At 32.0% G+C, this 14,234-nt stretch overlaps 1 protein-coding gene across 3 annotated transcripts in view; it reads right to left on the reverse strand.

Annotated features, from left to right (window-relative positions):
* Positions 1 to 14,234, reverse strand: part of LOC117172621 (F-box/LRR-repeat protein 7-like) — a 38,905-nt gene that overhangs the window by 16,309 nt on the left and 8,362 nt on the right. For all 3 annotated transcript variants that reach the window (XM_033360739.1, XM_033360731.1, XM_033360722.1), the window contains 2 exons: positions 13,350 to 13,849; positions 12,654 to 12,987 (listed from right to left, as the gene is read on the reverse strand). In XM_033360739.1, the coding sequence (XP_033216630.1) occupies positions 12,654 to 12,987; positions 13,350 to 13,849 (834 nt within the window). The remainder of the gene's footprint in view (positions 1 to 12,653; positions 12,988 to 13,349; positions 13,850 to 14,234) is intronic.

Below are 14,234 nucleotides of genomic sequence, written 5' to 3' on the forward strand. Positions count from 1 at the left end.
AAATGAGGAGCTCATAGCTGAAACTGAGGCGTATTTTGGAGACCTTCCGATCGAGTACTTTTCGGACGGTATCAAAAAGTTAGAAAATTGTTGGACTCGCTGCATCGACCCAAAAGGAGAGTATGTTGAAAAATAAAACCGACTTTGGCCAAAAAAACGTTTCCGTGTTTCATTTTTCAGGGACTTATCAGACTGCCTAGTATGTTGTAAAATACATTTTGGCTTTTATCTGGATTGCAACCTATGAGAGCCATTTGCCCAAATCACGTCAACAAAAAAATGCATCCCGTTCTGTACATAATTGTCATATAATATCAAGTCACCGATTCATTATCTCCTTCAAATACAGGGTCGTGGTGCTTCTGCTAATAAATATTCAAGATTCGAACTTGTGAAAATTTGATTTTATTACGGTAGTTCGGTTTTTTATTTTTCCAGCGGGTTACCATGGTAAGGATTCATGTTCCAACTACCCCCGAAAACCACCCCTAATGTGAAATATAACTAAGTTCTATGAGAAGGCCTGTGGGAATGTTTTCGACTCTGCTAGTATCAAAGATCTTCAAATTTCGAAATTATCCAGATAAATCGATCACTTTATTTTTTTATCGACTCAATGTATTAAGTGATCAAGTTTTAGAAACTCCAAAAAACTGTCCTTATCGTGAAATTGGTCTTAATTTGATTGGTATTATATCACAATTATGTACAGAACGAAATGCAATTTTTTGTGAATGTGATTTGGGCAAATGTTTCTCACAGGTTATTACACGGATAAAAGCCAAAATGTATTTTATAACATACATGTAGGTCCCCATCATTCCTAATCACACGAGTACTTTTTAGGATTCTAAAATTATTTCAACTTATCTTTAAAAATAGTTTTAATAAATATTTGAAAAGATTATTTTCGAAAAAGTCTGCTAAAAAAACTTTCAATCGTTGTGAAAATTTGGATTGTACTTTATATAAAAATGGAGTTTTCTCGTTAATAATGGTTGTGCTGGATGTTGTTTGAAAACATTAAAGGATGCATCGAAAAAGTTAAATTTAATTTTTTGAATATACATACATAGACTGAAAAATAATATTGATAAAAGATGTTGAAATTTTAGCTTTTACATTACGGGGATTATTTTTGTAACGATTAGGGGTGAGAAATAATTATGCTTAAAAGTACCATGTTACTATTTTGTAAGTAAGTTCCACCTATGTAGATAAACACTTTTTTCAATTCGTGTTTTCATTACAGGGTGTTACATTTTTTATATAAGGGTTAATTTTACAAAAGCGATTGATATGGCACTGGAAAATAAAGAAAGAGCACACAAATTAAGAGTACAAAAATCCCAACAGTTAATTTATACAATTTTCGGCACCAGTCTGCAGGTTTGTATTCAGATACAAATACGGGGGTTGTTTTTGTAACAATTAGGGGTGTAGAATAATTTTGCTCCTTATTTATGCTTTAAAAATACTGCATACACTTATGCTTTAAAAGTACCACAAAACATCTAACCTAGTCATTTTTTAAATGCTTTTTTCATTACAGGGTGTAACTTTTTAAAATAAGGGTTGATTTTAAAAAAGCGAAAAAATAGAAAAAAATGTAACGTACTATCGGTGAGAAAACTATAGGCATCTGCCTTTGAAGCTTAACAACTCAGTCAAAAAAAATGCTAGCGCAACAAAAAAACAGTCATTTAAAAGCTGAAAGTGTTGTACGTTAATGGGCTCAAAGACGTTTATGTAAAAAAAATTTTGTGCTTAGCAGACTGAAAAATGTAAAAAAAGTAAGGATTTTTGGGTACATTTAAGAACAGTCAAGTTTAGAGCATTATTTCTTATACGAGGGGCGATGGAAAAAATTTGAAAAAATTCATGAGTATGAGGAAAACTGTTGTGAACCAGTTGCAGTTGAGAAACTTAAAAAATAATTCAAATTGTTACGTAAAAGTACAAAATTTGCAACTATATTATCTTCAGTTCTAATACAGATTTTAAAGCGATTCAAACTGCAAAATGTAATTGATAGGCTCTGTATTTATTTTCAATCATTGCCATCCAAGCATATAGAACTAGGGGCCGAAGAATGACACCAGCGGTCGGCAGTAAAAAAAAACGCCCCCCCCCCCCTGCTTTCTGTCACTTGTTTTCCAACAACAAAAAAATGTCTAAAAATATCGCGATTTTCACAAAAAAGAAGACTAATACATCCCTCCGGGTGATTCTTCGGCCCCTAGTTCTGAATGCTTGGATGGCAATGATTGAAAATAAATACAGAGCCTATCAATTACAGTTTGCAGTTTGAATCGCTTTAAAATCTGTATTAGAACTGAAGATAATATAGTTGTACATTTTGTACTTTTACGTAACAATTTGAATTATTTTTTAAATTTCTCAACTGCAACTGATTAACAATAGTTTTCCTCATACTCATGAATTTTTTCAAATTTCTTCCATCGCCCCTTGTATAAGAAATAATGCTCTAAACTTGACTGTTCTCAAATGTACCCAAAAATCCTTACTCTATTTTACATTTTTCAGTCTGCTAAGCACAAAATTTTTTTTACATAAACGTCTTCAAGCCCATTAACGTACAACACTTTCAGCTTTTAAATGACTATTTTTTTGTTGCGCTAGCATTTTTTTTTGACTGAGTTGTTAAGCTTCAAAGGCAGATGCTTATAGTTTTCTCGCCGATAGTAGTCAGTTTTTAATCTAATAATTTTTGTAGAGGGCCCCGCTTTGGCGGCGGTTCTGATTGATCCGGATTAATCATTTCATAACTCAAAAATTAAAACTTCAATACATGTTTTCCAAACGAAGTTTCGGTTCATTTTTTGTTTGTTTATACAGCCGTATAAGTCTGGACAATTAGTTCGATGACACACTGTATAACGCTCACATTTCAAGAGGTGTTGCTGGCTCATACCACGCTGGTTTCGAATGAAGATATTTATGGCAATGGATCATAGATTATATTATGATTCGGAATTTCTTGACTGACGTTTGTGGAATTTTTCCAAGTTCTACATTGATTCTGTTGACCAGATTCATTTCAAATAACGCAGGCAATCTATGCTAAGTCACAGAATTACTTCTCATTAAAATTTGTTGTGCTTTAAATTTATAATACGATAAGTATCTTACCTATTTGCAAAAAAATGGAAATGTTATGAGTATTTAAATTAAAAAAATTAAAACGCAGATTATCAAAAAATGTGTTTGATTCGATTTTGTCCGAAATTTGAACTTTTCTACAATATGTTTAGCACCCTGAAAGACATATCACTTCAATACATATATTTCATTAGAATAAATAATTTAAAAAAAATTTTTAGTATAATTTTATAACAAGACTTTATAACAAATTTGTAGATCTTTTTTGGTTGAACAACTTTTTGTATTCTCATTTTTTTCATCTCCCTTATCGTTTTTCCAAAAATTTATTTTTCATCTTTAAACTTATTTTTTACGAAGAAAAGAAAATCTACTTGTCATATGTATAAATTATTATTAAAAAATTCGACGATATGTTATGGCTGAACAAAATTTGTCTATTATTTTTTTTTTAGACCTTGTGTCGTTTTTCAAAAAGTTTAATTTTTTTATTTTTAATGTTATTTTTCATGGTGAAAACAAAAACTGCACTTCCTATCAAAACATTATTATTTACTAATTTTTAGTTCTTTTTTGGATAAGCAACTTGTCCATTCATTTTTTCCATATAGTCTGGGATCCGAAGAGGAGAGTGAGCATCCATTTCAGGTCCTGATGATTTGATGATTGATTCTTGTCCAGAATTTGCTACTGATTCCGAATATATCGGGTGCACATAGCGAATTCCGGGTCGTTTTGTTGTTATTTGACATTCTATGCACAAATTTTGTTCATAGTGTATGTTGATTTAATTGATGGTTTTCGAGAAAAACAATAAAATAGCTTTTTAATGAAAAGCCATTTCTACAGTACATTTTTTATCATTTCACAATATTTTTTCTGGAATCATATAGAACTAGCTGAGACAAAGATAATTTGTTTTGAAATTTTTTTAATTAGGCTATTGGTTTAGAAAATTCTATTAAGTAGGATGTTGCGAGCGTGTGCTTGTGTGAGGTTGCGGTTCAGATTGAAAATCTGCAGCCTCCGAAACCCCCCACGCTGTCTGTCCATCCAATGCTCTTACGAACACTCGTACACACATACGTGAAAACTTTGTATTTATTTAGAATTTTGTCAAAACTAAACTAATAGCCTAATTGAAAAAAATTCAAAACCAACTGTATTTTCTTAGTTAGTTCTGTATGATTCCAGAAAAAAATGATTAAATGATAAAAAATGTACTGTAGAAATCGTTTTTTATTAAAACGCTATTTTATTGTTTTTCTCGAAAAATAATCAAATAAATCAACATACACTATTAACAAAATTTGTGCATATCACACTTCTTTAAATAAATATGGAAAAATATTTTCAAAACTTCAATAATTTTCAAAGATATGGCATTTTTTATCTAAACACATAAAATGTCAAATAACAACAAAATGACCCGGAATTCACTATGTGCACCGGATATATTCCGAATCAGGAGAACATTCTGCACAAAAATCAGTCATCAAATCATCAGGACCTAAAATGGATGCTCAAGTGTTCTTCGATCCCAGACTAATAGTGTGTCGTTTGCCTAAAATTAAATTTTTTACGATTAAAACAAAAACTACGCGTTTCACCAAAAAACAATTAATAAAAAATTTGTAGCTATTTTTTGGGTGAACAAATTTTTTCTAATTATTTTTGTTTTCGTAGCCTGTATAGTTTGTTCAAAAATTTCATTTTTTTTACTTTTGATGTTGTTTTATATGAAGAGAACAAAAACTACGTGATTCTGCAAAAAAGTAATTGTAGATCTTGTTTGTGTGCATAATTTTGGTAAATAAATCTTTTTTGGTATTTTTCATAGTTTGACGGAAAAATGTATTTTTTTGTTTTCCATTATTTCTTGTGCAATCAAAATGAAAATTTTCGATTTTTTAAGAAACATTAAAAAGTTCTTATGATAATCTTGTTGCGCTTTCACAAAGCCATGTTTTTGTTATTCTGACTTTTTTCATATAGTGCGTTGTTTGGCTTAAAATGTTAATTATCGTTTTTTTATTTTGAAAATAATATAACTTTTAATTTTCTTTTTATCGAAAAAAGTCGTAAAGATACAGATCCGTACACACATCAATCCATATATATAACCACCTATCTCACGGTTGTGAGACGTGGTTGTGGCTGAAATTTTACCGCGATTTCGCTGGAAGTGGGTGCAATTTTTCAGATTAGCACCCGCTCCCGGCGAAATCCTGCGGTTGTCCTTATGACAAATTTTTAATTATATGTGTGTGTGTGTGTGTGTACGCATGTACGTACGGACAATTCGTAAAAACCTATTTTTTGGGTTTAGAGGATCTCAAATATTTGATAAGAAAGCGGGCAGTGTTAACAGCGATTTGATAAAAGCCGGGTAGAGTTAACCAAAAGGATAGTGTTATATGAAAAGCGGGCAATATTAAATTATGAATAATAAAATATTTAATGATTAATAAAATATATTTAAAATCTACTTAATTGTTACGCAAAATATTGTCAATATATCTCTGGAAATACAAATTACCATAATTCGTGACGCATCTCAAGAAGCAACGATTGTCGCAATTTCTAGGATACATTGTAAAATGATATAAGTTTTATCGGTTTAATGACTTTTTTTTTTAACATGTCAGGGAAGCGAGTCACCAATCAGGCAGTATATGTATTAATATTTTCTTTGAATATACCCTGTAGAAACCTGCAACCACTAAACGTTGTTAAACTTTCAGTAGAGGAATTTTCTCAGTATGCAGTTAAAAATTCCGAAATTAAAAAAAATGAATAATTTTGCTCCTGTAACTCTTTTGAAAAAGTTTAATATTTGATAAATTTAAGTAACATAATTGAGGCGTTAAGAACGACTAAATATAGTTCACTTTGATCGAAAATAGTTTTTTTACAGCTATAAGTACTTAGGTAGGTGGTTGCTGAGAAATTATTATGACCACTGTGTAATTCCCACTTTGATTTTTCTTCCTTGTCTCAGTATCTCAATTTATTGACTGTCAACTTATTAAAAACTTTTTCAGGAAAGTTCAAATTGAGCGGAGTTTCAAAAACTTGTAGATCCAAAAGCATTCTTTTTTAATAAATCAAAATTGTATATGAATTGTATGTAAAAGAAATGATACATTTATTTATATTTTACTTTAATTTTGTATGGATTTTGTTTTAAGGCCATGTGACGAGTGGGCCACGTGACCAGATTCCTACCTTACCACCACCATTCTTATTTCTTAACTTATTTTCACATGATGCGCCACATCGAGTTGAAAATTTGGGATAATAAATAAGAAACACTAAGAAAGGTGGGTCTGGTCCTAAACTTTAATAATTATAAAAAAAGCAACAACAAAAAATATTTACAAGAAAAAACTTTTTTCATAATTATACAAATTTAGGACCAGACCCACCATTCTTAGTGCTTCTTGTTTAGCATCCCAAACTTTCAACTCGATGTGGCCATTCGTGTGAATTTACGTTGGGAAATAAAAAAAGTGGCGGTAGGATAGGAATCTGGTCACGTGACAATTTCAATTGCTCAACAGTTTACACTGTTCTTTGCAAACTGAAAACTTTAAAATTTGAATAATTTAACTTAATAAATTAATAACTTAACTTAGTTGTAAGTTGAACCTTTAAAAGTACAGTATAGTCATGCTGGCAATTGTTAACGTTAGAAATAAGTTCGAAATTTGATTTGCTGCCAAATATTAGTGCCCATTGTTTATTATTTTCATTTCCTTTTTTTTCTGTTAAAAAAGGTCATAATAATGTGCTAATATGGAGGGAGGTCTGCGAAGAAATGTGTATGTAAACCTTATTTATTTATGATAAGAATATATTTTTATCTTATTTCACTAATATATTGTTTAAAACATAAATTTTTTTAGGAATAACATTTTATATATTTTACAGTCTCTGCTGTTTTGGCTTTGTTCACAGTCATTTTAAAAAATGTTAATACTTTGGGCATGAAAACTAAATTAGAATATGCGGTTAAATGTGGCAGAGGGAACCCAATTGTTGAGTTGGAATCCGAATTCGCATTCGATAATTAGGTATTTTCACTTCAACCATCAGCTAACTTCATTCAGTTGAGTGTTGAGGGGAAAACAAATGGACCAAATACATGGGATTCGGTCCATTTTTCCCTCATTTTGCTATAATATCTTCGTAAAATCTAATCTTTTCTATATAAGTGTATTTAAAAAATAGTTTTTATTTTTTAATAACTATTTAAGGGCATGTGATACTTGGTCATGTGATCAATAGGGTACAGTTCCCCCGGCTTTTTTCCACAAAAATGAAAATATTTAAAAACTGAATTCGGAGATGTTATAAAATATCACAACGGACGTCCCCGGACTCCTTTTTGAGGGATAATAACAAAAAAAATTTATTGTACTAAATAAAAATGTTAGGCATTCTTTTGAGGTTACGTCGTTTTTCATGTCTGCCTTTCCGATAATTTGGAAATTATTTATGAAATAAACTTTTTTCATTGCCTGCAAACAAGGTTAGCTCCAGGAGATTAGTTAATATGTTTATTTGTAAGTCCAAAGTTTTCGGCCAAAAATATTGTGTAGTCTGGAAGTAACGCTCGGGAGAATTGTAACACATATAACCTCGAAATATACACACGTCAGCAAAATCAAAACTTTTTTGAAAAAAAAAACTTACTAATTGATTGATTGATTTAAGGATTTTTGAAATTGATTGATTTAAGGATTTTTAAGAAATTGATTGATTTAAAGATTTTTAAGAGATTTTAAGGAGCCTACGAAAATTTATAGAATTTTGGATTTAAAATATTTGAACTAATTTTAGTCAATTTTACAATATTTGAAATTCGTTCGGAGAAGTAGAAGGGAGTTCAACAAAATTTGGGGGACTTTAAGGATGTTCAAGAAATCTTAAGAGATTTCTAAGAATTCAAGTGATTTTAAAGAATAACTAGGGACTTGACGGGATTTTAAAGTTTATTTTTAAAGGATTTAAAAATATTTCTATGAGTTTTAGTGACTTTAAAGAATGTTAAGCAATTAATTTAAAATTTATTTGAAAAGATTTTAAGTTATTTGCAAAAATTCAAAGATTTTAAGGATTGTGAAGAGATTTAAAGAAATTTAAGAATATTTTAAAGATTTTACGTGATTAAAATTAATTTTAGTCAATTTCGAGATACTTCGAAAGATTTGAAATTATTGCAAACAATTTGAAGATATTAAAAAAAAAGTCGGGGAAGTTTAAGGATTTTTAAGAAGTCTTAAAGGATTTCTAAGAAGGATCAAAGTCTTTGATAATTTTGTTTTTTCAAAGTGCAAAAATAATGTCTTGAAATCTTTGAAAAACACACTTTCACGGACTACCAAAATTCAAAAATTTTGACCGCCAACTATCCCAACAATGCAACCTAACCTCAATCACGGCACATTATATTTTTTCTTGATGGATACTCCAAATCTCAAACTCCCCAATTGCTAAAATTAAATAAAGAAAACTGAGAAGCAAAGCCCTATCATTATTTTTCACTTAAATTCGTCTACAAAAAATAATTATAGTCAAACTCCTATGTAAATAATGCTTTGCACTCTTTGCAGTCCACCGAGTGGTATGGCCTTATAGATCTCGACGTTACTGACAGAGTATGATGTATTGTTAGATGGACATAGGCACGAGCATTTTTGCCGATAAACTGTGCATGAAAATATAAACATGTGGGCGCTGCCATGTTTGTCGCGGGACATCAAAAGGTGGCAGACCTCCCCCCTCATTGCATCACACCCGCAATGGTATGCCTAGTGCCTTGTTTCCTATGTCCATGTAGAGTACTCAATTCAACTACCAGCTAACTTCACTTCGTTGAGTGATCAGAGGGGGGAAATGGACCAAATGCATAGGACAAAAATTTTTTTATGTTAAATCTTCGCGATAAATAATAATTATTGTCATTTTATTATTTTATCAAGGCCATGTAACGAGTGTACGAGCTGATCAAGGCAGTCCCGAGATCAATATTTTTTCACCGTATTGAAAAATAAAAGTTTAAATAACACGGAAAATATTAATAAATATTAAAGGACCATTTGTGACAAGGCACAGAGTTTGAGTAAGACAAAAGTTTATTGATGAAAACTAAAAATGTCGACCGACGCATTTAGGCTTTACGGCCGAAGTTTTACTTGTATCTTTATCTGTCGGTAATCATGCAATCTGTATTATCCACAGACCCGTAGAAGTTCGAAGTTGTCGACTCGCTGCGATAGTGCTGCTCTGACAAAACTCATACGTATGTCAATATCTTTGGTATGTTAGACCAAATTTGTTTATTTGCATTTCAAGTGCAAACATTAGTTTTTGTATTATTTGTGCATAATGTTCGTGGGCGATTTTTGTTGTTTTGTCCCACTTTCATAAACATAAACCTCATAACTAGCCCATTGAGAACATTGAAAATTGCTTGCAGGATTTTGCAGCACGGTCGGTGTTTCTCCAAAATAGTAATAAAAAAAACTTTTTTATAATTCTAATTATTTAGGACCAGAGACACATTCCTGCATGCCCTCTATTTAGCGTACCAAATTTTTAACACGATATCTCATTCTGTGTGAACGTAAGTTGGGAAAGAAAAGTACCGATATAGCTTCCAGTTTCATTTTCTTCGAAATTTTTTTTTTTAACTTCCACAGGAACAGAGCACAGCCATTCACTTGATTGCCTTCTCTCTTATTTCCGAAAATTTCAGAGCAATACCTTATTTCGTTTAGAGGTAAGTGGGGAAAGAAAAATTGAGGTCCAGCTTTGGTCACGTGGCCCAAAATAAAAACTTATTTCCAAACACACTTATATAGAAAAAAAAATCATTTTTACGAAGATATTAGCAAAATAGGGCAAAAATGGATCGAATTCCATGCATGTGGCCCATTGTTTTATTCCCCGCAGCTCTTGACGAAATGAAGTTAGTTAGTGGTTGAAGTGAAAAGACCTAATTACGTATTTTCACTTCCACCATCAACTAACTCCACTTCGTTGACTGCTGAGGGTAAAACAATGGACCAAATGCGTGGGATTCGGTCCAATTTTACATTATTTTGCTAATATCTTCGTAAAAACTAAATTTTTTCTATACAGGGTGTCCCAGACTCAAGTGTCCGGACTTATATGGCTGTATAAAACTAAAAAAAATCGATAATTCCTTTTATAAAAATCTGTTAAAGCTCTAGTTTTTGAGATACAAAAGATTTAAACCGGACCAATCAGAAGCCATATGTTTTCCACGATTTACGGATGTTCTCACCCATCAACGCATGTCAACATTAATTTTTAATCATTTCATATGCCTGAAGAAATATGCAAGCCTAATATTAATAATTTTTTCTCTTTAAAAAAGTTTATAAATGATAAAAACATTTAATCCTCTATTTTGAATTTGTTTATCTTAAATTCACAATGAGCAACCCCAATATACATACACAGTGTTTTTGTTGCACTAGGACTTAACTTATTGAAGTTATTCAAGATTTTAATCGATTTTTGGAAATTAGAAAAATTAATTTTTAAATTAGCGAACAGGCTGTTTTAAAAAACTTTTTACTACACATATTTAGGAACACAGTGCAAAAGGTTTTATTAAAATCGGTGGATTTCCGCAGGCATCTGAGGGTTAAATCAGCGATATATCCGCGTTTCCCCATCACTGCTCTAATAGAAAGTCTTTATAAAATCTTAAGTGGCACGCGACCAGTTAGTGACACACTGGATGAATTTCTTTATTTATTGAAAATTTTTAATTTAAATTAAAATTTAAATGAAGGCTTCATGAAAAGTAGTATGCTTCAATATGAAATTGCATATAAATGCCCGGGAAATAATTTTCAAAGCTGTGTATAAAAATAATTAAAAACTCGGTGCTGCCATCAGACGCGCGCCTCTTCACTTCTATAAAGAGGCTCTTCTATAAATAGGGAGTGCGTTCAGCAAACATAAGTGAGTGGGTGCATTTTTTAAAAAACAAATATCGTACAAAATAAGGTGTTAAATTTCAGTTGGCGAATTTGTCTATCGGTGTGAAGGTGTCTGGAGGGCATAGGTTTATATAATGATTCATTACGAGCAATAATATTAACCGGTCCGAGAATTCGTAAAGGGGCAGATTATAATTTGCCTGTCACTATAGTGACAGGATCGAGGAAAATGTATTTCAAGAAGAATCAGTCGTGTTTGGAGTGAAAAATGTTATTGCCATCAACTTTAATGTTTTCTTCAACTTGTCTTCAACTTTGATGGTCATTCATATCGCAAAAATATTTGAAAAGTGTGTTGCTAAGTTGTGCGTCAGTGAATCGCTTGGACGTTAGGGTGTCCGGGAGTATAACCATGCGCGTATATCAAATAAGAACTGCCTCTGTTTGATACGGTATTGACTCTGGTCCTAAAGTAATATGCCAATTCGTTAGAAAAGACACTTTAAATGATACTCTATTAAAAAATCGTCTGCTAGAATTTAAGCTTGTAATCGGTTGACAAAATTTTGTGCTCTTCACATCATATTACTTACTATTTCAATGGGTTTTACGAATATTAGGCTATTGTTCCGTTACCGTTAAGAAAGCGTCTGCTATCTTACCACAAATAAGCTTCAGTCCATTTTTCCGCTATTGATGAGAATTAGGCTAACTTCATTTTGTAAGAAATTTAGTAAACACGTAGAAGTGTTAAAAACATAAAAAAATTTTTAATTGCTTATTTCGAAAGTTATGGAAGCCTGAATTACATTACAAACTGTAATACAAAATACTGGGGTTTTGAATTAGTAGTAGTTTCCGTTTCTTAACAGTAACGGAACTACTACTCATTTACTTCATCAAAAACAACCATTAACAATTTTAAGCACTATCACGCGTTTCTGTCACTGACCGGCTCCAAACGCCTCTTTGGACCTGTTAGTGACAGGGGAAAAGCACGGTCATTAAAAGGTGTACAGGTGTCACTAACCAATTCACTCGCGTGAAGCACACAAAAAATCAATAAATATTCACAAGCAATGCGGACTAAATCATATACAACAGCGAAAGGCTAAATCTTGTACTGTTGAAAAATAAAGGTGTCACTAACTGGTGACTTTACCTTGTATAGTATAGATGAAATATTTTTTTCTAAGTATGTGACGCCCTAGGAGAAAGGGGACATAATGCTGAAAAAATCGATTTTCAGATTTTAATGGTTTTGCATAGTTTATAAATTCCTCATTCACGTGGCGTTATCAGAATTCGTTTATTTGCAAACTTAGCTTTCCTATTTAATTGCTAAGTTAGCTTGGCTACAACATGCGAACGGAACATTTTTATTTGCCCTTCCTGTAAAGGTTGGCTCTGCAGAGTTGAGTCTGTTTCTCAGTTTCTATTTCTTTGTATAAGATTTTCTTATTTTCAATAAAAGTATTTGCATATATTTTGCATGAAAAATCTCGTTACCTTTGCAAAATGATGTAATTCTGATATTTGTATACTCACCGCTAATGTTCAAGTAGGTCAAATGTCTGCAATGTTCTGTCAAATCCAAGATATACAAATCCGTGACGTAAGAGTTATGTTGAAGGCGTAAAGCTCTCAAATTAACGAGCATTGTCACGTCCGTGAACCATTCAGATGTATTTGTGAGATCTAGCCACTCCAAATTTTCTAGTTTTGAAATACATTTTGCTTCCTGTATTTTTGTTTTATGTATATTGCACTGCGGTAACCTTAGATCCTTTAAATTGTTTAGATATACAAGTTCCCGTAGAATATTATCTATCCAAATAAAACGGAGAAAAAGTTTTTTCAGATTCTTGAACTCTCTAAGAGCCTAAAAACAGAAAGCAATACCAAAATTAGATATGGAAGAATGCGATTTAGCACACTAAGCATAAGAGGCAATATTTCTTAAGTGACCCTGCCTATAAAACCAAGCTTCTCCGATCGGATTCAAACTTCGGTAAAGTAGAGAAAATTTTTAAAAAATGGTTGACAAGTTAAATATGATGCTGAAATTTCAAAAACACCTATCGAACCAAAATTTGTTTTACTTAATTGCAGTTCACTTATATCCTGCACAATTTAAACGACTTAAAACGATTTTTTCGCAAGTTTTGACTCTTAAAGTCACAGGTTGATTTTCCTGTCATCAAAATGATTCCCAAAGTTACAATTGTTCCTTGAATTCCTTACCTTCACAAGATCAGTGTAAGAAATCTTAGTAACGCTCAGATAAAGTTCTTGGATAGATTCCGAGTAAGGCCACAGAGTCCGAATTTTGAAGCTTCGCAAATCAAGTCTTATAGCTCTCAGTTTTCTCCTCGAGTCAAATATTTGTAAGAAATTATTTCCACTAGAGTTGTAGCTGTTTATTTCTATATCAGTCAGTTTTCGAAACCCAGATATCAAAGAATAGTACGCGAATGGTTCAAAATTTTCCACATCACACAGGGTGATTGACCGAAGATTTGGACACATTTGGTCGATGATGAAAAGCGCATCATCGCGAGAGAAGTTCAAGTGAACATCGATGTGATCTAAATAGACTCCACATCGGTAAAGTACATGTTCAAGCTGTTTTGCATTTGCAGAGTACCACCACTTCTCATTGCAGGTTTCGTTTGAGTTACTGATGCTTAGCTTGCAAAACCTTCTCCACGATTCGAGGCCTTTTATTTGCCAACGTTTACATACTGCGGAAAAGAATGAATTTATTATTAAACTGCATCCAGCGTTTAAAAGCGTATTGTCTGAAAATAACGCGTTAACGTTGCCGTTGCTATCTAAAAATTTGTCACGTGTTACAGTTACTTAAAAAAAATAATGCGTTACCGTTACCATTACTGAAAAAAGTAACGCGTTACCTTCCCGTTACTTTTTTATTATTAAATATTTAATACAATATTTGAAAGTCCAAAAAGAATCTTAAGAATTTTGTAGATTTAATTGAAAACGGAAAATTTTAATAAAATTACTAGGGTAGTTCAATAAGTCCTTAGAATGACCAACATATGGCGCGCGAATCGCTCCAAATCATCTGTTTTCAGTCAGCACCACTCCCGACTAGATATATGGTGC

Source organism: Belonocnema kinseyi, chromosome 1 (genome assembly GCF_010883055.1).
Source record: "Belonocnema kinseyi isolate 2016_QV_RU_SX_M_011 chromosome 1, B_treatae_v1, whole genome shotgun sequence".
Taxonomy (NCBI): Eukaryota; Metazoa; Arthropoda; class Insecta; order Hymenoptera; family Cynipidae; genus Belonocnema; species Belonocnema kinseyi.